Source organism: Epinephelus lanceolatus, chromosome 15 (genome assembly GCF_041903045.1).
Source record: "Epinephelus lanceolatus isolate andai-2023 chromosome 15, ASM4190304v1, whole genome shotgun sequence".
NCBI lineage: Eukaryota > Metazoa > Chordata > Actinopteri > Perciformes > Serranidae > Epinephelus > Epinephelus lanceolatus.
The window spans coordinates 33,827,310-33,849,549 of record NC_135748.1 but is presented as its reverse complement, the minus strand read 5'-3'; the positions used below and the strand labels follow the sequence as shown (position 1 = coordinate 33,849,549).

At 40.5% G+C, this 22,240-nt stretch overlaps 1 protein-coding gene across 7 annotated transcripts in view; it reads right to left on the bottom strand.

The window, feature by feature from the left end:
- stxbp5b (syntaxin binding protein 5b (tomosyn)) overlaps positions 1-22,240 on the bottom strand; it is a 51,353-nt gene that overhangs the window by 4,752 nt on the left and 24,361 nt on the right. The window contains exons 9-29 of one of the 7 annotated variants that reach the window (XM_078175220.1): positions 21,989-22,067; positions 21,178-21,332; positions 21,011-21,083; positions 19,204-19,351; positions 18,986-19,053; positions 18,789-18,829; positions 16,796-17,016; positions 16,342-16,526; positions 15,848-15,973; positions 14,197-14,348; positions 12,022-12,105; positions 9,717-9,779; positions 9,564-9,620; positions 9,422-9,469; positions 6,701-6,751; positions 6,359-6,487; positions 5,345-5,584; positions 2,433-2,790; positions 2,147-2,312; positions 708-819; positions 273-493 (exon numbers count right to left, since the gene is read on the bottom strand). In XM_078175220.1, the coding sequence (XP_078031346.1) occupies positions 273-493; positions 708-819; positions 2,147-2,312; positions 2,433-2,790; positions 5,345-5,584; positions 6,359-6,487; positions 6,701-6,751; positions 9,422-9,469; positions 9,564-9,620; positions 9,717-9,779; positions 12,022-12,105; positions 14,197-14,348; positions 15,848-15,973; positions 16,342-16,526; positions 16,796-17,016; positions 18,789-18,829; positions 18,986-19,053; positions 19,204-19,351; positions 21,011-21,083; positions 21,178-21,332; positions 21,989-22,067 (2,777 nt within the window). The remainder of the gene's footprint in view (positions 1-272; positions 494-707; positions 820-2,146; positions 2,313-2,432; positions 2,791-5,344; positions 5,585-6,358; positions 6,488-6,700; positions 6,752-9,421; positions 9,470-9,563; positions 9,621-9,716; positions 9,780-12,021; positions 12,106-14,196; positions 14,349-15,847; positions 15,974-16,341; positions 16,527-16,795; positions 17,017-18,788; positions 18,830-18,985; positions 19,054-19,203; positions 19,352-21,010; positions 21,084-21,177; positions 21,333-21,988; positions 22,068-22,240) is intronic. The other 6 variants (XM_033642265.2, XM_078175218.1, XM_078175219.1 and 3 more) reach the window with 6 other exon arrangements.

Here is a 22,240-nt window from a genome sequence, read left to right as displayed (position 1 = left end):
TCTTACGAGGAAGTGTTTTAAAAAGTAAGGTTTTAGTGGAAATGCATGTTTGGGAAGTACTGAGCATACAACTGGATAAATGAGAGTTTTGTTGTCGATAAACCCTTCAAGTCTTCAAGAATTTTTTGGGATTCTTTGTTCACCACACAGGCATGCAAGATAAAGTTTTCGTCATCAATTCTACCTAACATGGGGTGTGTAACTGATACACAAATGATCATTTTGGGGGTGAAGCATTCCTTTAAGTTCCCAAAGAAACAATAGGTGCATACATCATGAGCATGTTTGGAGAAGGACTCTGCGCTGGCCATCATGGCTGCCGTTCTGTCCTCCAGCTCGCCCAGTTTCTGCCCTCTCTCATCCAGAGCTATCCGGGCTCGGGCCAGATCTCCCACAACCCCGGACGCTGCACCCTTCATTCCCTCCATGCCCCCTGGGCCAGGGATGTGCTGGGCCAGGCTACGGGAGGCCTTACCGGCAACTGTTTCACCAACTACCAAAGACAAAGACAGAAATCCATTTAATAAATTCCAACATACATCTTCTCATGTTAAAAGTCAAATCAAATTGCAACTGTCCTGTAACTGAAAACTTTCCCACACCAATCCCAAAATACCTCAAACTGGTGGCTGTGGTCAGCCAGTGAGATTAAAAATAGACATAACTATACAGAATATATATGATGAAAGATGATTTACTGCACTCACAGAGGTCCTCCCTGTCCAGAGACTGAGCTCCTCCCCCAAACAGGCCTTTGAAGAAACCTCTGTTAGGAGCCTCTGGTGTCTCCACAGGGGTAAACAACTCACTGAGCATCTCCTGAGGAACACATAAACATCAGCACATGTCTATTTCAATCTATGTTCCCTACAGAAATACAGACAGACCTATAAAGCATCTATACACTGCTGTTCAGAAGTTTGGAATCACCTGTTTTATAAAGTTTTTCTTCTTTACCTTCAATAATCTCTATTTTAACCGCGATAAAAACCATATAATTCAGACACCAAATGTATTATCTACATTCTAAATAGTTTCAGCCTCAAAAGAAGGTCCCTCTACAGTCTACTCAGTGGTTACATTGAAAAGGTTTAAACTGTGATTTGTCAGTCTGTATGTTCAGGTGATATTCCAACAGTGCTGACCCTCGACTAACCTATTAATGTTTTGGAGTCTGAAGAACAGCTTTGCAAAAGCAACACATCTGTTAACTGCATACTTATTGGTATTATTGTGCAACTGACACTGAAACAGGAACCTAGACCTTTATGCTCTGCCATTTCTCCTCTAATCATCACGCTGTAACCTGTGACAGGCTGCTATGATACCACAAAACATTCACATATACAAAGTTTTTTGTCGAGCTGCGAGAGTCACGTAGGTTTACATTACCAAAGTTTATAACAGAATCACTTGACGACACTGACTCCTGTGTGCGAATAGCAAGAGAGGAGAGGGAGAGACGCTGTGCTGCTGCCAGAGGAGCCGCTGAATGAGTTCCCTCTGAGCGGTTAGTAACGAAAAGAGTCTGAGAAGCCCGGGGCTGTTCATAAAACATTCAGGACGCCACAGTTTATTCCACACTACTGAAGCTGCTCCTCTTTTTAGAACCACCACGGAGTCGGTAATAATGTCGCTTTCAGCCATGCCCAAAGTATCTTGATATGAATTTCTACATGTAGAAAACAAATCCTTCGTGCAACCTAATAGCATGAAAGACCATTCAAAAATACAGAGTAGTCCTCTCAGCCATGTGTCTGTATTGAATCAAGCTTTGTGGCAGGCGATTGCAGACTTTTGATCAGCAGTGTAGACACCATGCCATTTCAGGTGCTAATAGTGAACATGAAATTATGTCATTTCACATTCCTGAAAAGAGCACAAATTATTTTGTTAAACCACCACTGTGATAGCAGTGACCTCACAGGCTTCATAAGTGCACTGCATAGAGTAGCAATATGCCTTCTTGTTTGTCCCTGTTTCCTCTGTCACCCATCTGATGTTATATCTGAACAGAAAAAGATCCCTGAACTGTCCATAGAGGATGCTTGGTGAAGAGATAACTGGTGTTGAATTATTAGAATTATTGAAAGATGAATTCAAACTTTTCACAATATAACTAATTTAGTAATTAGGGGTGTCTGACCTGCCGGTTGTCGCAGGTCTCCTGACTGTAGGTGATCCTCTGGATCTCAGTAGGGGAGGTGAGGTACAGGGCCTGACCCAGGTTGGAGAAGCAGAACGTTCTGGCTATCCGCATGTCCGTCAGTGGCAGGTAGTTCACATCCAGCAGAGGCCGTAGACTGGGCAAACTGGGATGATACATGAAACAGAAATTATTTCACTCTTTAAGACTATGGCTGTGCAGATACAGTTATTGTGATTTAATCAGATATTTTGAAAGTAGACTCAGATACCACAAAAAATCATACCTCAGAGTCATGATGTGCCCGTTAGCACAGAAACAGGCGATGCAGTACGCCCCGGCTATTTGCACGACATCAGCCCTCAGCACGAAGGAGGTCTCTGTGATGTTGTGTTTGTGGATGCGGGTTTGGGAGGGCATGGCCACCACCTTGGCCTGTTTCTCCGAACACAGTACAGCATACTGGGAATCTTGACCCTCTTGTGACGAGGGAGGGGAGGCTGGCCTGCGCCTCCGGCTCTTCTCCTTATCCTCATCTGAGGCATTTGGGTCATACCATGGCTCGTAGGAAGGGGGCAGCAGAGTTCCAGTAGAGTCCAACAGGGCCATAGTCAAAATGCCTCCTTTGAGAGTGACCATAGTGCCTGAAGAGTGAGCATGACAGGAGGTGTCGTTTTAATTTGGATTCAAAACACCACAGAATGTTAAATTTGTACTCAGTGCTATGATCCTTAATTCAAGGTCAACCAAGAGGACAGCAGAGCGTGGGAAGTTTAGAACATCTGGACAATAACTGTGATGGGAAATAAAACCACTTCCTCTCCCCACCCAACCTTCAAAGTTCTTTCTGTCCTGTGATCTCTCATGTTATGCATTTTTATTTGCTTCTTCTTTCAATATAAAAGTTACAGGTCAGTGAAAAGGTCTTCACATAATTTTGATACTATAAAATGATCCTAAAACTGGCATGACCTTTCACTTTCTGGAACACAGAAACACTTGTTGGTTCATTTTTTTAATCCTGTCTTTAGGAAACGTCTGACTTTGAAGGGACAGTTGACCCCAAATCAAAAATACATATTTTCCCTCTCACCTGTGGCACTAATTATCAGTCTGGATTGTTTTGGTGTGAGTTGCCACAGTTCAATCAATTTTATTTATAAAGCCCAATATCACAAATCACAATTTGCCTCACAGGGCTTTACAGCACACGACATCCCTCTGTCCTTAGGACCCTCACAGCGGATAAGGAAAAACTCCCCCCCAAAAAAACCTTTAACGGGGAAAAAAAATGGTAGAAACCTCAGGAAGAGCAACTGAGGAGGGATCCCTCTTCCAGGACGGACAGTCGACTCTACAGTAACTTTCTCAGAGGTTTCGGGAACTGAATATTTTGACTAAAACTGACTGATCTCTTCTGGCCCATACACTGTGGAATGAAAACTCCTTACACAGACTTTTTAGGTGACCACAACTCTGCCCATGTCCTTCCCCACATCCTCCTTAAATTTTAACTATTCACAGTGCAGGAATCCACCAGGACATTTCAGCTGTGAAGGCCAGAGAGAGTAATTCTGAGGTTTAAAAAGTAATGAGCAAAGCAAAATGACTAATACCTACATTATACTGTATCATATTTTTACCACATGTTGAATCCCTGCTGCACAAAGATAGTTTTCTCATGTCTGTTCGGAAAATGTAATTTTAGGGGCTTGGATCCACGACTGTGCTGCAGACTGCTGTTAGAGACAAATCCTAAAAACAAGGCTCCGGCAATATGGCCTATAAAATATAATGAAATATTTCAGGATTCACAACATATATTTCAATATTTTTAGACCTTCTCTAAATGCCTGCAGATGAATTAAACTTTTACAATAAAGTTAAAGTACTGTTATGACAGAGTTAAATAAAGTACTGTTGCAGTACAGTTTAATGAAGTAAAGTTATAATAAAGTAAATTAATGTACTACTATAATAATGGTTAAATGAAGTACTGTTGTAATAACATACTACTATGATAAAATTAAAATACTAATACAAAAAACTAAATAAAGTACTCTCCTGAAAAAGTTAGATAAAGTAGTTAAAATAAAGTTAAAGTATTGTTATAATAAAGATATGAAGTCCTGTTATAATAACATTTAATACAGTACTGTTGTGGTAAAGTTAAATAAAGTAAAGTTATTGAAAAAGTTAAATGAAGTATTTTATAATAAAGTTTATTTAAGTACTATTATAATAAAATTGAATGAAGTACTGTTATAATAAAATACTACTGTAATAAAGTTAAAGTTCCGTTATAAAAAGTAAAAGTACTGTTATAAAACAGTTCAATAAAGTAGTTATAATAAAGGTTAAATAAAGTTTTGTCGTAAAAAAAAGTTAAATGAAGTACTGTTGTAATACGGTCAATAAAGTACTGTTATAATAAAGTCAAATAAATAGTTATAAGAAAATTAAATGAAGTACTGTTATAGTTAAGATAACTAAAGCACTATACTACTGTTAAATGATATACTGCTATAATAAAGTTGAATAAAGTACTGTTACAATTAAGTTTTATAGCAGATAATACGTTGAATAAAGCACTAAATTTTAAAAAAAAGTACCATTATAATAAAGCTTAATGAAGTACTGTTATGATAAAATTACTTCAATAAAAATTAAATATAGTCTGTTGTGATGTGAAAGTACTGTTAGAGCAAAGTTAAATAAAGCATTGTTATAATGAAATAATTTAAAGCAGAACCACCTGTGCTTTTATTTTGAAGTACCTGGCTTTACTCAGGCAGGAAATGTTGATGTTTTTACTGTGAACTTGAAGCTTCCAGTCCAACCGTTAGCTGTTAGCAGTTAGCAGAAAGTTTAACTGTTACAGTGGCACTGTTAAACCTGAAAAATGTATACACTTGTAAGCTGGAAACAAACTAACAGTTCTTCAGCTCAAACATTAATTTCTTGTCTCCCTGGTGCTCCATGGTCACAAAATGTGACTAAATGGTCACGACCTGGAGCCCTGCAGATACAAAAACACACACCTCACCTGCTCACACACTGTCACACTGGAGAGAGTGGTCTGGATGGGCGAGGGTATGTGTGTGACGCATCATGTTTGCGCCACTGGCTTAAATAAATGTTGTGACTGTTTATACTTGATTTCTGCGATACAGTCATTTTATACATTGAGCTTCTTACCACAGGAGGAGATGCCGACTGGTTGCTGCAGCCTCTGGTCCCCACCGGGTGGCAGGCTGAGGGCCACCATCATCACAGAGCCCTGGGTGGTTCCCACCAGCAGACAGGGGCTGACCGTGCTGTCCGTCTTCCTGGCGAAACTCTCACAGAAGTGAAAGGAGGAGATGGCCTCTCGGGATTCTCTGTCTATGCTGGTTACACTTGAACTACGTGAGCGGGTGAATGAGTTATCCTTGGCATCTGGACAGCAGGAGTGAGCAGAAAAACCAGAGAATGAGGAAATGATTTAAGTGAAATGAAAGTGGTTTTAAGTTTTTAGAGGACTTCTCCGTGCACACAGGAGAATTAGAGATGTTAATGGCACTGGGTCAAAACTCAGTCAACATGTCAGAGCTGTGTTTAGTGAAGCACATCTTCAATCGTGTTCATGTCTTTTAAAGAAGTGACCCAGTGAGGAAAAATCAAACCCTTCGACTGGTATTCACCAGGAAGCTTTTTGACATTGAGATGCTCTTGCACTTTACAACCAACGATGCTTTTTTTTTTTAAATGTCTCCCAATTAAATTGAAAACAACAACATTCTCAACGTGAAAAAATGCGTAAGATATGCATGTAGTACGACTGGGACTCCCGAAGAAGAACTGGTATTTAAGGAGCAAGAATTATTCATGCCTCATTACTGTGCTGACGACAGCTGAAACACAAGCGTTTACCCTCTTTAAAAAGCTAATGAGGGATCCCAACAGAAACACAAAAGATCTGTGACACAGACGGGAAGGCTAAACACACTGCCCGTCGTGTGTGTTCTTCATGAGGAAAAACTGCAAACAAGAAAAGCAAGATTTTTAACACTGAGTGCAGTCAAGTCAGCTGAGCGTCCTCGGAAAGAACGAAACAATCACTGTGAGAAGATTAGTGTCATTCAGTTCAGAGCAAAAGCCCCAGCAGTTGGTGGGGAGTTAGTACCAGTTATCCCACTTCAGCCCAAGTCAGACCTGGGCTTGTCCACTCACAGGAGTTGGGGAAAGACTTAGTTCTACAGATGCCCCCCTTCTGGGTCATCGTGGTTGCTGCCTTGCCTTGGTTCATACTACAAAAGCGCTTCTTACATGTGAAAGAGCGCCATCGTTGGGGCTTCTCCTCTGCTCACAGTGCAAACAGAGAGTGTTCATCTCAACTTACAGTATCACAACAGTCTTAAAACCAACATGCTATTACATAATAAGCAGTAATCTCACATGTGTATTTTAAAGCTGTAAACATAATACAAAGACAGAAGATTCAAAAGATAAAAGGTAGACCTGTAGAAAAATGTTCAAGTTCTTAGAAGCTCAAATTGTAGTAGTTTTTCTTACCCAGGTCCGGCTTTTGCTCACCAGACGAGCTAATTTTCCGTGACATCTTGGCTGTAACAGAAACAAACACTCCCATTTTATGAGGAAAGGTTGATGGCTAAAAATTAAAGATGGTTTGAAAAATCAAAGACAGGTTCAATAAATTACAATAGAAGATTCTGTAATTATCATCCAGTAATCTGTGACATTGTTTTCACTGTGCAAATCAGTGCGTAATCATTGGAAACAGTTATGATTTTGAGTCATTCTCAAGAGTGGTGATACATACTGAAGGACAACTGATGAAGACATACTTACAGTACATTATGCCAAACATGGGACAACTCTTGAGCCTGATTTGTGGTAGAACACTAGACACTTTTGGTAAGGGTCGCTCCACAGAAGTTAAAGCACGGCACCATGTTTTCATAATATCCATTTTCATCTGCTTATCTGAGGCCGGGTCAGCGTGTTCTGGGTCTGCCCCGGGGCCTCCTACCCGTGGGACGTGCCCGAAACACCTCTAACTGGAGGCACCCAGGAAGATCCTGATCAGACGCTTGAACCACCTCAACTGACCCTTTTCAACACGAAGGAGCAGCAGCTCTACTCCGAGCTCCTCACCCTATCTCTAAGGCTGAGCCCAGACACCCCACGGAGGAAACTCATTTCGGCCGCTTGTATCTGCCATCTCATTCTTTTGGTCACTACCCAGAGCTCATGACCATAGGTGAGGGTTGGGACATAGATTGACCAGTAAATTATGCTTCAGCGAAAGGTTTTAGCCATCTACTGTAAAACTTCGAATAATAGCCTGGGCTATCATTTGCAACACCACTTTATCCTGTTAAAACAGTACTCACAACTTGGATGAAATTCTATGAAAAATCCTTTTGATTCTTTTGATGTGAGGACCCTTACAGACAATAGTAATATGAATAACTTACAGAGTAATGGAGGTATGGACACATAATTTGAGGTAGCCAACAATCCAATTTTATACATCCAGAGAAATAATTGAGACAGGCATTTACTTGTCAAAATGTTTGGCCATACAAGGCTAGTAAAAGGGACTGGGCGTTTCACTGGGACTAGGCTGTTAATTAAAGCTTTACAATATATTTATGCTACTTTATCACCTTTTGCATTTTGATAACGGACGGCTTGATGAATTCAGTGAGTTTGAAGAGGGAGACAGTTTAAAAAGTGCTCCCGTACCTTTCTACCAATGAATTTTTAAAACTTTTCCATGGTATTTTACCCCATTTCCCTGACTTTATTTAAGTAGCTTAAAATGTATAGTGACACAGACATATTTTATTTCACAGGCAGTTCCCAGGTAACTGGAGATAGGTAAACTACTAGTGCTTCATGGGATAGCAAGATTCTTTCCCGCAGCCTTGGCGATGATGCTTTGCCCGTCTGGTCTATGTGTATTGACACTAGTTTCGATAATGCAGGGCAGCACTAGATTTTAAATGAGTAATACAAGAAATGTATTTTAGTATTTGTATTGTATTTTAGACAATAGTCAAAGCATTGCAAATTCAAAACTTTTCCAAAACCTCCTGTTAATTCCAAACCATCTCCAAGCCTGGAAACAGTTTTTCTCATATTATTTTCCACAAATTTCATGACTGTTTGAACCTACTTCTACTGAGACGACAATGGGAGTGCAAGAAAAGGAGGTGGTCAGGGTTGACATGTTTTGGTGCAACAAATGCAGGACATGGACGAGTAAATGGATGACCGCCTACTGAAACAGTGCAACAAAATATGACGATGTCCACCAAGTTACTAAATTCTCCAGGTGCTCAACATGAAAGTTAAGTGTCAAATGACATGGTTTTTCCATCGAAAATACGTTGTATGTTGAAATACATAAGTGTCCAGCACCCTACCATAAATCAGGCTCTACTGTGTTCAACAAGTGTCTGCATTTCTTCAAGAGGAACATTCTGATTCCAAAAAAACATTTCAACTGATTTCAGTTGGCGCTTTTTAACTTTGTTGCTTGCTACCAGGAGTGTTGCCAACATAAAGTACAAAATCCCAAAAGTTGCCTGAGTTTATAACCACCCTCAGAGAAACCCTGAGAATACAAATGAGGCTGAGCAGCATCACAGACAACCAAAGGGCCTGCAATGTCAAACAAAGCAAGAGGCAGTCAAGAAGTGAGGTAATTGCAATTCAGTGAACAAAGTTATGCAAAGAGAGTAGGAGGAGGAAAAATCAGTGGGTAGCCAAACAGTTAACACTGAACTGAAGCCCTGGAATCAGAAACACACAGTGTCGACAGTCGAATAAATAATTCACTTAAACTTTTAAGTGACACGGTTAGACATTAGTACTGTACAGAATAAGGCATGAAGCAGATTTTCTATGCTTTTGGTTTAGTTAAAAAGCATTGTTTGCCAGTTTGGCATCATATTTTCAATCAAAGGTTGTGTACTAGCAACAGCCTTCAGCATTTTGACAAAAATCTGCATAGAAAATCTGAGGCCTGAAATTCAAAAGACGTCCTGTCATGCAACAAAGAATCGTGAATCATTTCATAAATCAGCTCTGAAACCCCCAAAACCTCATGATTAGTAAAAATACATTCATTGAATGCACTTCTTTCTTTCATTGGCACAAGACGCACAGATTGACGTGGGATTAAGGCACAGTGTGGTTAGAACGCTGTCATTCACAGAGAAAAGAGTGAGTAATCAGAGGGAACACATCTGGGTGATACAGTACCAAAGTCATTGGCAACCGTCTTGGAAAAACGTCTGCTTTTGAACTTCACTGGAAATAAGGTTCAAAAAGACAAATCAGACAACGGCAGCCACTCAGAAATACTTAAATTTAAGGGGTTGTGCAGCATTTAACAGTACAATACCCTTATCTATGAACTTCTGTTTTCGCTCTTCGTCTGAATTGCAAGGTGAGGTAGATCCTACGTGACAAATGTCAGCATTTGTAAAAGACGCTATTCAAAAATAATAAAAGGATCTGTTTATGCATGAAGCCCTCAGACTTCAGGGAGGCTTACCTGAAGTAGGTGATTTGCAGCGGTCCTCTGAGGTGTTGGACCCATCGTTGGAATCACAGGTTGCTGTGGGAGCCACAAAGGTTGTAATTAAACAAGACAGAATTAGTCCTCCTGGATTCATCTCATACAGTGAATTCCTGCTGTACACAGTAGGGCTGGGCGATATGGAGGAAATCTAATATGACAATCATTTCAATCTAATACCTCGATACTGATAATGTGACGATACTGCAGAGTTGACCGCTGGTGCTGTCACAAAATATTTGCAGTGATTTTTTTTTTTTTTTTTGATAAATAGTCAGTAATGTGGATATAATGATTAAAGCCCCGATCACACAGAGAGGTGTGCCACTTAAATGCCACTAGTGAAAAAATACGCTTGCGGCACCTTTATATTGTTGAGGCAGAGGGTACTTGCTGTAGCTCTGGTTGAGGGTGAGAGGCTGTCAGCAAATAGTTTGTTGGGCACATGTAAACAGAGATCTGTGTGGGTACATGAGACCCTAAAAAAGAGGGTGGATCATGGGGAGTACCACCAGTTGGTCCAGGAGCTTCACCACGATGAAGGGTGTTTCGAGGCATATTTTAGGATGACTCAGGGGCAGTTTGACAACCTGCTGTCTATCATCGGGCTGTATAGCTCTGGGTATCCAGCAACTGCTATCACCAGTTTCTCCTCCATTGTCTACCAACTGTAAACTTGTTGTCGTAGCCACCACAGAAGGCCCGCCTCTCAAATCATCTGATTGGACAATGAGAAAAAGATGATGGAAAAAGAGATGACATGGGGCTTTGAGTTGAAGTTTTTTCAACTCGAGGAGTTCAGAGTGTAGTGCAAAAACGCTAGGCACCTAGAGCGCAAAAAACGCATGTGAAAAGCTTCGTTCTCATTTAAAACAATTACAAAAAGCCGCCTCCAGCTGCTAAAACGCTTTCTGTGTGATCAAGGCCTAAATGGGTAAAAACAAATAATAGAACAGCAAAAAAACGTCCAGTAAGTTCAGAAATTACATCACTTCACTGTAATGCAGCCTTAAAAACCAGGAAAAGACCACACTTACGATATTATGATATCCAAAATCTAAGTTGATATCTAGTCTAACATGATGATATCTCAGGATGCACCAATTGTCAAATTCTTGGCCAAAGCTGATGATTAAAGTAACAATTTGGCTTACAGCTCATATGGTACTTTGTTGTTTATGTTGTTTGTGCGGTTATTTATTCTCCCTTTTGCACTAGGGAGATAAAGAAATCTTCATTTTAGAAGACCTCTTTTAAAGTCATTCACTCCTTCATTACACTATTTATCAATGAGTACAAATTAAATCGTACAAATTTGTGAAACAACCTTTACAATAACCTTCTTTCACGTGAAATTTGGAAAAAAAAGCTTAAAAAGTCCTTTCACGTTATAATATATATCATAATTCCCTCTCTAACATCTATTTTATAGTGCTGTCAAAACATCAACAAATTCCCAATTAAAACAAATGAATGCATCATAATGTAACTCGGTGCAACCTGTGTTTGCTCTAAGCACTGGCTGCTAACAGCTATGTTAAGTAGCTCTCCTTCTGCAGATGTCACCACAGACCTGTTGCTCACAATGAACCATTGTTAGGGAAACAATCGGGTGTGTCCTCTGACACACTCATAGTGAGTTTACTCTGTCCTTCCTTCCAAAAGCGTCATAGGGAAGATCTCTGTTCATCCCAAACAGGTTTTCTATTGTCCCTGAGATGCCTTTACTCTGGAGAAAATTGATGCGACACAACAGAAGAACATCGGCCACTGCCAACAGTCAATGTCATCTTATCTGCCAATAAGTCAACAAGGCAAATATTGGCCAATGCTGATATTCGGCAGATAAATTGGTGCATCCCTTATGATATCAATATAATATCGATATATTGCCCAGCCCTAGTACATGGAGTGAAAATACTACAGGGTCACCTATTAGAACAAAGGTGGGGACAGCTACCCGTACAGTGTAAGCCACACTTGAGTTCACTTCACAAGTCTAGTACAAATCTGTTGACTCAGGGAGTCAGTGTTGTTTGTCTAGTAAAATACATGGCAGAGTTTAAAGATACACAACCTGATTTTGTTTAAGTGCCCTCAAGTCTCTAAATTTCCTCCCAGCTCACTGCTGATGTTTTCAAAAAGTCAATAGTGAGCTTTGGGGATTTGGGGGTGCTACATTAAAATCAGGGAGTGTATCTTTGTAAGGAGAAGGGAAAGCTTAGAGGAGAGAAGTGATACTGTAGCGGGGGAGGAGAAAATCTGACACAACATGACTTACTGAAGTGAGATGTGCGCAGTTTTTTCACAGACTCAGAATACAAGTTAGAAAGTCTGGACATGCAAGACGTCACAGTTGGAATGTCTTTACCAAATCACAGAGAGAGACCAACAGTAAAAACAGTGTTAAGTGCAAAAGAAAAGACAGAGTCTCAGAGGCTTGCTGCTGGATTTCTAATAATAATTTACAATTACGATATATCAGTAAGATAAGATTCTAAAAACTTAAAGAGGATCTGTTATGCTTTACATGCTTTAATGTTTAAAAACAACATTTTCCTCATCCTGTCTGTGCTGGAACAACCGATTTACACGTTCTGTCTGAAACACTCTGTTTCAGCACCAGTCTCTTTAAGGCCACCGCCCTTCTGAGAAAAAGCCTGCGCCACTATTGTAGCTGGGAAATGAGTATCTCGGTGAATAGCAGCACTTGCTCAAGCAAAAATATGATCCAAAACTGAGGAAAAATGAACATCAGCACCCCAAAGAATTACATGTTTCCCTGATGTTAGCATGTAGCTACATGTAGCAATGTGCTTGCAGCTGGGGATTGACCGTAATAAAATAGAAGTACTTTCAACCGTGAAAAACATCACGATTAAAGCTTGTAAATATGGCTGGACAGATTCCAGCATGATCTAAAATCAGGGAGAAATTTTCAACATCAGCAACCAAGATTTCGTATTTCCCTGATGTTAGCATGTAGCTACATAAACCAGTGTGGGCTACTAAATGTAAACACTTGCAGTGACGTGCCTGGAGCAGATGGCCATATAAAGAAATCTGTCATGATCTGATGTCAGGTTGTTGCTAAAGTAGAAAAAACGTTGTAAAGAGAGTATTTAGAATGATCTGACGCCTTGTGCAGGATTTATACTTCTACGTCAAGTCAATACCGTTGATGTGTCAATGTAGAGCCTACGCCGTACTCTACACCATAGCCTGATGTGCACCTCCCTAGAAATTTAACTACATGTCACGGCGACGCAAACCTCCTGTCTATTTTTATTTTTATTATTTATTTTGTCAGTGAACCTTGTGAGTTGTAATGGAGCCGCATTTTGTAACGTTATCGTCGTTAAATGTTGCTGTTGTCTCTGGCTTCATATGAGAAGAGGAAAAGTCCACTAGCCGCTAAGCTAATTTATATAATGTAAAATGCCATAGGCTTGTGCTAAAAACATTAGCATGTTGTATTTGTGGGGAAAATGTGTCCAGATAAAGACAAGTGTTTGTCTGTGAATGCTGCGAGTTATAGTGAAGCTGCTGTGTGTACTTGTGTTTGTCTCTATTAAGCCATGTTTAATGTGTGTTTTGAATCAACTAAACTTTACAGCACTTCACAGAAACCCTGCTACCAACTAGTGTTTTGGAGGTGTAACTGCAGTGTGACACAGACACACCACCGCACAGGTATGAATGCTCACAACTGTGTAGGCCACATTTGTAGTTTCCAGTGTAGGGTCTGCATAGAGCTGACGCACAAGTATAAATCCCGCTTTGGGTTTTTTAACATAGGTTTACCTGATTATCTGAAACTTTGGCCACATTTAATATGAAAATCCTTCATTGTAACATCATATTTATGTCAGAAAATAATGATGTAGTATGATAGGTCCCTTTTAAAATGTGCTTTTCATGGCAGAAAATGCAATATAAAAGAATCTTGAATGTAACAGCAGGCCACTGAGACTTAAAAGAATGAATACAAACAGTGAATGACAAAAACACAATAAAAGACATGAGAGAAACAGCCAGGCTACAACAAGCAATGAACATTATCATAAACAGGAATCAAAAAGGAAGTGCTTCTACAGCACTGATATTCACTCTGTCTTTGGTCTGTCCAACTGAACAGATGGAGAATCGGTCAGTGATGCCCCCTGTTGAGGGACAGGAGCTACTGCAGGGGGCGGTGCTCGTGGTGCGAAGTTGAGGCTGCTGCCAAGTGTCAGCCCTGCCTCGCTAACCCACCTCTAACAGCCAGAGCCAGAGCTGCTCAGCTAATAGTTTGGAGTGCTTTAGCAACACAAAGAAATATGAAGTAAGTAACCAACATATAAACATTAATTCCAGGGTCAATAATGTTAGTAAGGGAAAGCCAGTGCAGGTGCTAAACTATGGAGAGTGACCAATAGAAACATGAGACAGATAAAATTGCTGGAGTGCAGCTCACCTCCAGAGGGCTGCCGTGCTTTGCGTGGGGAGCGAGGCTGCCTCTGGTAGGGGTCGGATGGGCTGTAGAGCTCCGACGTGCCCATGTTGAGGAGCAGAGTTTTCTGGAGGTAGTCGACCACAGCCAGACCATTACTGTTTCCAAACACCACACTGAAACACAGCAGGGACACAGTGGAATTAGGATTCAGATGCTATTTTTGGTTTCATAGCCGGGGTGGGCAGATTTGTGGAAAGGGCAAAAAAAAATTGCCAGAATCTGAAAGTACAGCCCTCCTCCCATGCTCTCCCCACTCAAACCACATACATTAATTTACAGTGACCTGAATGAGTACTTATTATTCACTTCACTCATTGGGATTGTGACTGTGATCCTGATGCCATTATATAGCGGCAATTCTATACTGTGATTCAAGGCTCTAGCTAATGTTGGCTATGTAAACATGAACTTAAACAAGCTATAGCTGTAAGCCTATGGCTACTTTTAATAAAAGGCTAAACTACTAGCGACATTTTCTTTCTATCTTGGAAATGCTTTGCCGATAGATATGTTTTTTGTTTCCTTTATTGTAAGATTCTCGTCAATATCCCTTTTCCATCAAAATAAGAGTGTGTATGTGTCTTTTTTAAACATGGGAAAACCCATTAGAACACACTAGAGCTGTGTGCACGGCTATGCAGTAGACGAAAGTATGCCTTTTTGTTCGTTTTTACTGGTGTGTCATGTTCAACATCATTGACGGGCTGGAAATCAGGTTAGTAAACAGTTGAAAGCAGCATGGAGGCTAGTGAACATGTTACTGTGGTTACTTCTTTTTTATACCTGTTATTTATTCAGTCTCTCTCAAATTCAGTGCCGACTCAATTAAGATCAATGTTAGAGCACTGCTTGGTTGGTTTGCGGCTGCCTGTCATTGCATCACGCTAGCAAAGAGGCTAAAATTGGAGCATCCAGCCAGGTGTCGGATCTCCATCGCTGCCGATCGGAGCCGGTCAGAGCTGGAGCCAATATCTACATGTGACTACTGCAGAGTCATTTGTCTCATGACTGAATGCTGATTGTAACCTTTCCCATTAAATACAAAGCCAGATGTTAGCAGGTGTTGGTGGTTTTTTGTGCAGTGGAAAAGGGGCTTGAGACTCTCTTTTTGGGTTGCTTTGCAGTGTGGGCAGTTGCTGCCAATGCTGGAATAGCAATTTTCTCCGCCAGATTCTCCGCCACTAAATCAAGCTTTCACGAATGTCCACGTGTATCTGCCAACAGGGACACCATCACTCTGAAATGACCTGCGATTGGCCAAATTCTCCTGCTTGATTCCCTAATGCCTGAAAACAGAGCCAAGAGGAGGTGCAGAAATCTTGTTTTCTCTCAGTCCACTTAAATTACAATGTTTAAAAGACTATTATGGGACTTTTGCCCAATGACAAAAAATAAAACCGCTTACCTCAGCTTTAACTCTTAGCTACAATACAGAGAGACTTTATTTACAATTGCACTAAATGGTTCGTTGTCTTCTGTGTGTGTGACAGGATGCACAAATACAGCAACTGGAAAGGGATAACCACCCACTATCAAGACAAGTGTGAAAAAGTGATGTCATGTCATGTCATGTCATGTCATAATATCAAGTGTGCTGGCTGCACAGACTTACAGGCCGTAGGAGGAGTTGATAGCCAGGCTGGTGATCTGCTGAGGCGGCTCCCCGCTCACCCACACCAGCTGGATCACCAGCTCCACCTGGTAGCCCGGAGACTGCTTCAGCGGGGAGCTCCGCACCCTGCATTGAACACACAGCAGGATGAGACAGCAGGCTGCGCTCTACACTGGAATGAATTATCACCCTTTGGGTAAGCCACACTGACAATATCATCCTTTTTTATTATTTTTATTCCCCCTTCTCCCCTTTTACTGTCAAAACATTTTCATCATTTTTAATATTTTTATAAAGAGGATTATTTCCCCTCGGTGCACTGACGTGGAAATGTTGTGAAGAATTGAGCGGCTGACTGGAAGGAGTGAATGGATGACTACATCACTTACTGAAGTTGGTGCGTTCAGTGACAACCTGCTTCACAAAGACCTAATCAGCTGAGCCCATTTTAACCGTTTAGCAAAAACAGAACAAGAAAACGTAATCGTCCATACTGCAGGCATGGGATGTTGTCCCGGGGTCCGTCAGAGGAGTTGCTGCCTGTGGAGGGCTGAGTGGGGGGCTCGCTCTCCTGAGGGCTGGAGGAAGCTCCTGAGGTGGGCAGGGTGGGGGTTTGGTCCCCTCCTGGATCAGGGGAGTCTCCATCACTAAACTCACACTGCATCCGCACCTCCAAAAGCTAAACACAACAGATGATGTGTCACAACAAAGCTCGTTCTTGTATGTATTTGACCGTCACCTCTCAAACCACCTTTGCATACATCTCTTCTGGCATAGGATAAAATTATGCCACAATCTCCTTTCCATAAGTGAAAAAATACAAAGCATAATCATCTGTCTGCTGTCAGATAAGTTTCAAGAATTAAAATCATGATTAACATTTGTCCCAAACTATAATTCTGCATGTTTCTGACGACACACTGCAACAGACAATGATTTTTTACCCACCTGCACAACTTCAGTGGTGATTTCTTGCTTGCTGAACCTATAGATGATGACGTGGGCGGACACCCCGGCCACACACAGCATCCTGCTCTCAGGGCACCAGGACAAAGTCTGGATGGCAAATGGGTCCTCCTCTACTATATCTGTATTTGCCTTCTCCTCCTTACCGCGAGCCCTCTCAAAAACCTTGGCAGTCTTCAGCTTGTACAGCACTTGGAGCATTACTTTGAGAAGAATGAAAGAAGTTAGAGAGATATGGTGATACACTAACTTCAGTTAACGTACTCATGGTGCATTGACTCAATAGCATATAATGTTTTGTGTTAAAGTCAATAACACAGAGTAGTTCCAGCACCACCTATATTACTTCTTGTGAATTATGCATTATGCTGTTTTTAAAAACAGTGACATGGAGTTGAAATATTCATTTACACAGATGACACTGTTGTGTATACACAGGCTTAAACAGCAAAGTGAGCTGCTTCAAAGCTTACTATGGACTTGGTGATAGAAAGTCGGAATGTCACAAGAACTGAAACTTTGGTAGTAAGTTGATGCAGAGGTTTAGACAACATGACAGTTCTTGTTTTTATCCAATGTCGCATGTACCGGGAATGCAATTTTCATGAGTCTGATGGAGCACATACGTCGACAATTGTTCCAGTCTGCCGTTAAATGTCAAAGGAAGGAAGAGAATGCCTACCAGCATCGAAGAACAACAACAAGCACATGTAGAAGATTGCAAAAAGCGGAGCTGCAGTGACAGCTCCACCTTGACTCGTCAAAAAAGAAAAGTGTTTTTTTTTTTTCCTGAGGCATTGCTGGTGTTTTCTTTTAATTCTTTGTAGTGGAAGTGCCGTGCATTTACACTAAGCAACTAACACCAGCAGTTTTTCAAGGCGCTGAGCATCTATTCTGCACTGTGAGATGCGGATTTGCCCTTTTTTTTTTGTTCTGGTTGCCGAGTGTTGAAAAATTTGGGTAACAACTTTGGGTAAAACGCTGTACTCGTTAGTGTCACTTTTTACCCAGCCATCCAATCACAGCAGAGCAGGGTCAGGACAAACAGCCGACCACAAACGGCAACCGTCACGTCTTACATGTACAAGTGCGGAACAACAACAACAATGGAGAAATATGTTAATATACTGTAGGCTATATGTTAATATATGTTTCCTTACCCACAAAATCTCATGAAACCACACAGACAAGTACTCTGTGTTCAAGGCGGATCATTGAGGAATAATAATAAAATGAAATTACATTAATTTCTATGTTATTAATAAAAGAGTGTATGTTTAAGTACATGCGACTGAGGTTTTTTTACAATGGCATCAAATTGGGTATCAAAAATTGTAGAACTTCACTGGTATTGATATAGATTACAAAATTTCTGGTATCGTGACATGCCCAATAGTAAGCTTGATCAATTGTGTTTTATCCTACATGTCAGAAAAACACTGGGTGTACCTCTTTAAAATCAGAGGACCACTTAAAGCTAGCATTCACATTAAGAAGAAAGAGTGACTTAAGTTTAGAAATATATCAAATACATCTTTGTAAATTAAAGGCAAAACAAAAACTTTCCTCAATTGGTGCCAAAATGTCAATGCATAAAATAATTCTTTCCTGTGTACTAACTTTGAATGAAGGTGCCTAAATGGCCATTTTATCTGCAAATCCAACATTTCAACAAGTCATACGAATCCTAATCAGTATCATCACTGCACCATAGTCTATGATTGTGTCTAATATTCAAAATGTTACCTAGTTTAACAACAATTTAACAATTCTCCAGGACATGGATTTGTCTGAACAGAAAAATGTGTTTATCTCACTTGATGATATGGACGTGTATTATCACTGCTTTGATTGTACATATGTAAGCTTTTAACTGTAACCTGCGACATGACCTCTGGTGGAAACGAATTAAGGCACAAAACCTGCATTAAAGCTTCCTACAATTAAATTTAACAAAGTAAATAAAACTACTCACATGCAGAAGCATCCCAAAATTTGATCGACCCGTCAGCATGTCTAAAAACATTGAAAAAGAAAATGTAAATAAAAATAAAAAATAAAAAAAATACGGGATAATTTGTTCACTTTGATTAAACCTGTATCCATGTGAATAAAATCAGTGAATCAAAACAACAAAGTGATTCATTGATTCATTAATAATTAGTCACTAACCCAGTGATTATGATCTCTGGGTAACTCTGAGTGCCTTGACCCCAGTTTCCTCCACTAATGGGCCACTCCTGTGAAAAGACCAAAACAAATGTTAACTTTACTTTGATTTTTGCAGGCTTCTTTCAGCATGGTACCACTTTAACAGCATATGTGTCTCCAAAAATAAATTCCAGTGTTCAGTGCATTTTAACCACAGAATACACAGAGGAGTCATTTACCTTCTTGCTGTAACCTTGTCTCTTTTGCCGGCTGCCGACAGAGTAAAGTGCAGGAATAAGTTCAGCAGGGCAGTCGACAAAGTACTCGCAGCAGGTCACTGGTGACTCATGGATAGTCAGAGGATATGGATTCTCAAATATCGGGTACCTGTCAAGACAACGGGCCACAGGTGAGATATTAAAACAGCTCCATCTTCACAGTATCTGCACTTCTCTGTCAAATTGACTTATAGATGACAACTTGGACCACTTGGAATGCAAACACTGCACTCTGACACTCAAATATGCAGTATACTTAAAGGGACAGTTCACCCCAAAATCAAAGACACATATTTTTCCTCTTACATGTAGTGCTGTTTATCAGTCTAGACTGTTTTGGTGCGAGTTGCAGAGTGTTGGAGGTATCAGCTGTAGAGATGTCTGCCCTCTCTTTAATATAATGGAACTAGACTGCAAATCATGACCTGGTTACTAAAGATAATCCACAGCTGTGAGCATGTAGGATCTTTTTTGTTTCTACAGAACTACACTCGCTAACCAGACCACCATGTAGGAGGATGCATGCATCTACTCATGGGCGAGAGGCTTGTACTTCTGACAGAGGGAGATGTAAACTCTGACGGCGTCCTCCTCAACTGAGCTGTAACATTAGCTAGCTCAGTGGTGCTAGGTGAGCTAGCAGTAGATGCACACTTCCTTCTGCATGGTGATACAGTTGGCGGGTGTAGTTTGGTAGAAAGAAAATAGCTCCTACATAAGACTGCTCACAACAAGGTCTGTGGATTAACTTGAGTAACTGGATAATGATGTTTGGAAAGAGACATTGCCATCTAGGTTTTCAAAAACTTTTTTTTTTTGCTTTGAGCACCACGAGTGCCATCTAGTTGCATTATATTCAAGAAAAAACAGACATCTCGACAGCCGATATCTCCAACACTCTGCAACTCACACCAAAACAATCTAGATTGATAAACAGTGCTACTACTGGGTGCTATAACAAAATTGAGGACTGAACCTTCATCATTCATGTTGGCTTGGTTGCCCTCAATTCATCAAATTAACTGGGTGAATTTTTTTATACACCCACCGACAGTGCAAGCTAGCAATAAAGACTTTTCAAGAACAGGACAAAGATGGGATTTAGTATTAAAAAATGTTTTTTTAACCATTTAATTTGCATAAAATTGGAAACACAGGTGCAATACACACATGGAAAAAGTAATAAACATTAAGAATATAGTAAAAAGACTTTAATTCATGACTGTAAAAATAAGTTTGGCCATGACGCTGAGCTAGTTTGCTGTTTCTGTTAAGTAGCTGTCGGTTAGTCACTCACTCTAGAGCAGGAAACAGCCCTTCAAAATAAAAACTCTGTGCTGGAAATTCAATATACTTCAAAATAAAGTGTGTTTTTTTACAAATTTGACATGTTGTGAGCCACTTGCGGTCCTTTCAGAGTGGACCCACGACCCACTTTGGGACCGTGACCCACCAGTTGGGAACCACTGCTTTATAGAATAGGAGTAGGTCAAAAATAGACATGACTGTGACAGCTGTTCTGTATTCTATAAACTCATTATACTTATCATACATGTCAGAGATGGATCATGACTTAGTGTCCTTTTTCTTCTGTTCATTTAAGTCTGAAAGGTTTGATTCACACATTTCCGACAATATAATTAAAAATTCAGTGGTATCTCTTGTATGCTGCACTTCAATATAATAAGCTTGATCTGCAATACCCATATTCCTCCATGCACACCAAAAATGCTCTAACCAGACTATATTTAGAAAGCAGAATAATTACCCAATCTGTCCGAGGTCTATTAAAACTAAATCCTTCTCGAGGAGGACCACCACGGCATAAGGCTCCTGAAAGTCTGGCAAAAAGAACCAAAACAGCACAAAATTAACAATGACGTAATGCCAGGGAGCCGATACAGATCCTCTCCGGAGCGGAGTGCTGCAGCTCACCATTTGGATACGGAGTTTCACACAGCGTTAGGAAATCTACGATGGGGTAGTCCATCTCCAGGACAGCAGTGCTCTTTCCATGCATCACAGTCAGACAGGCTCTCCTCCCCACTGTATCGTAAGACAGACCTCCGGACAGCACCATGAATGGGTCCCTGAGGTCAGAAACACACACACACACACACAAACATTTTAATTGCTTATTCAATATTTTTTTAGTTTGTTGGGAAAAAGCTACAAGGTTCAATCAGTGGTATATTGGCGAGGAGGGACACCGATATTTTACTGATGTGCTTCCTCTGGAGATACTTTGCCCCCATTTCAAGAGCATTTATGATGGGAGGAGCCTACTTTTTAATTATAATGACAACTATATTAATCCCTGTCCTGAGAAAAAAAGTGAGGGATAATTAGATCAGCTTCAGTGAAACAGTTAATTTTTTATGACATGTTTTTACAGGAAACTTTTGTCTTTTTACTGTGTGACCTTGACGTAACAAGCTTGTTCTCTTCATGTAATGATAATTGTGTTAATAGTGATCACAATATAATTAACATGTGACCTCACTGGAGCGACAAATCATTTGCCATGATCACAAATAATTTATTTAACAGTCACAACAACCTGTGAGAACAAAAGAATAGTAAGACAAAGGCCTTCCCAGCTCTCCACTAGCAGAATGATACTGTCTACATGACCGGTCTGTTGTGACAGAATAACAGGAAAAGCCACTTTCAGTACAGGATATGGATTCAAACCGGAGTCGGTTAAAGCACAGGATGGGTGGGGACTTGCTACCATCGCACTTACCCAGCCCTTGTTGTTTTGTACTCCACCTTCAGGATAGGCTTGCATGGTTCTGGCTTTTTTCCATCCTTCGGCTGCTTTCCTGGTGGAAGTCAAATAGCAAAAATGCTTTTACTTTCGTTTACAGAAATACACTGCACATAAAGTAAATACGCTCGTGTTCACATATGGACAATCTGCCACCATCCATCTGTCTCTGTACGAGTCACACCTCTTAGATTGGAACGACTTTGAGCTGTTATATGTGCTTTTAAA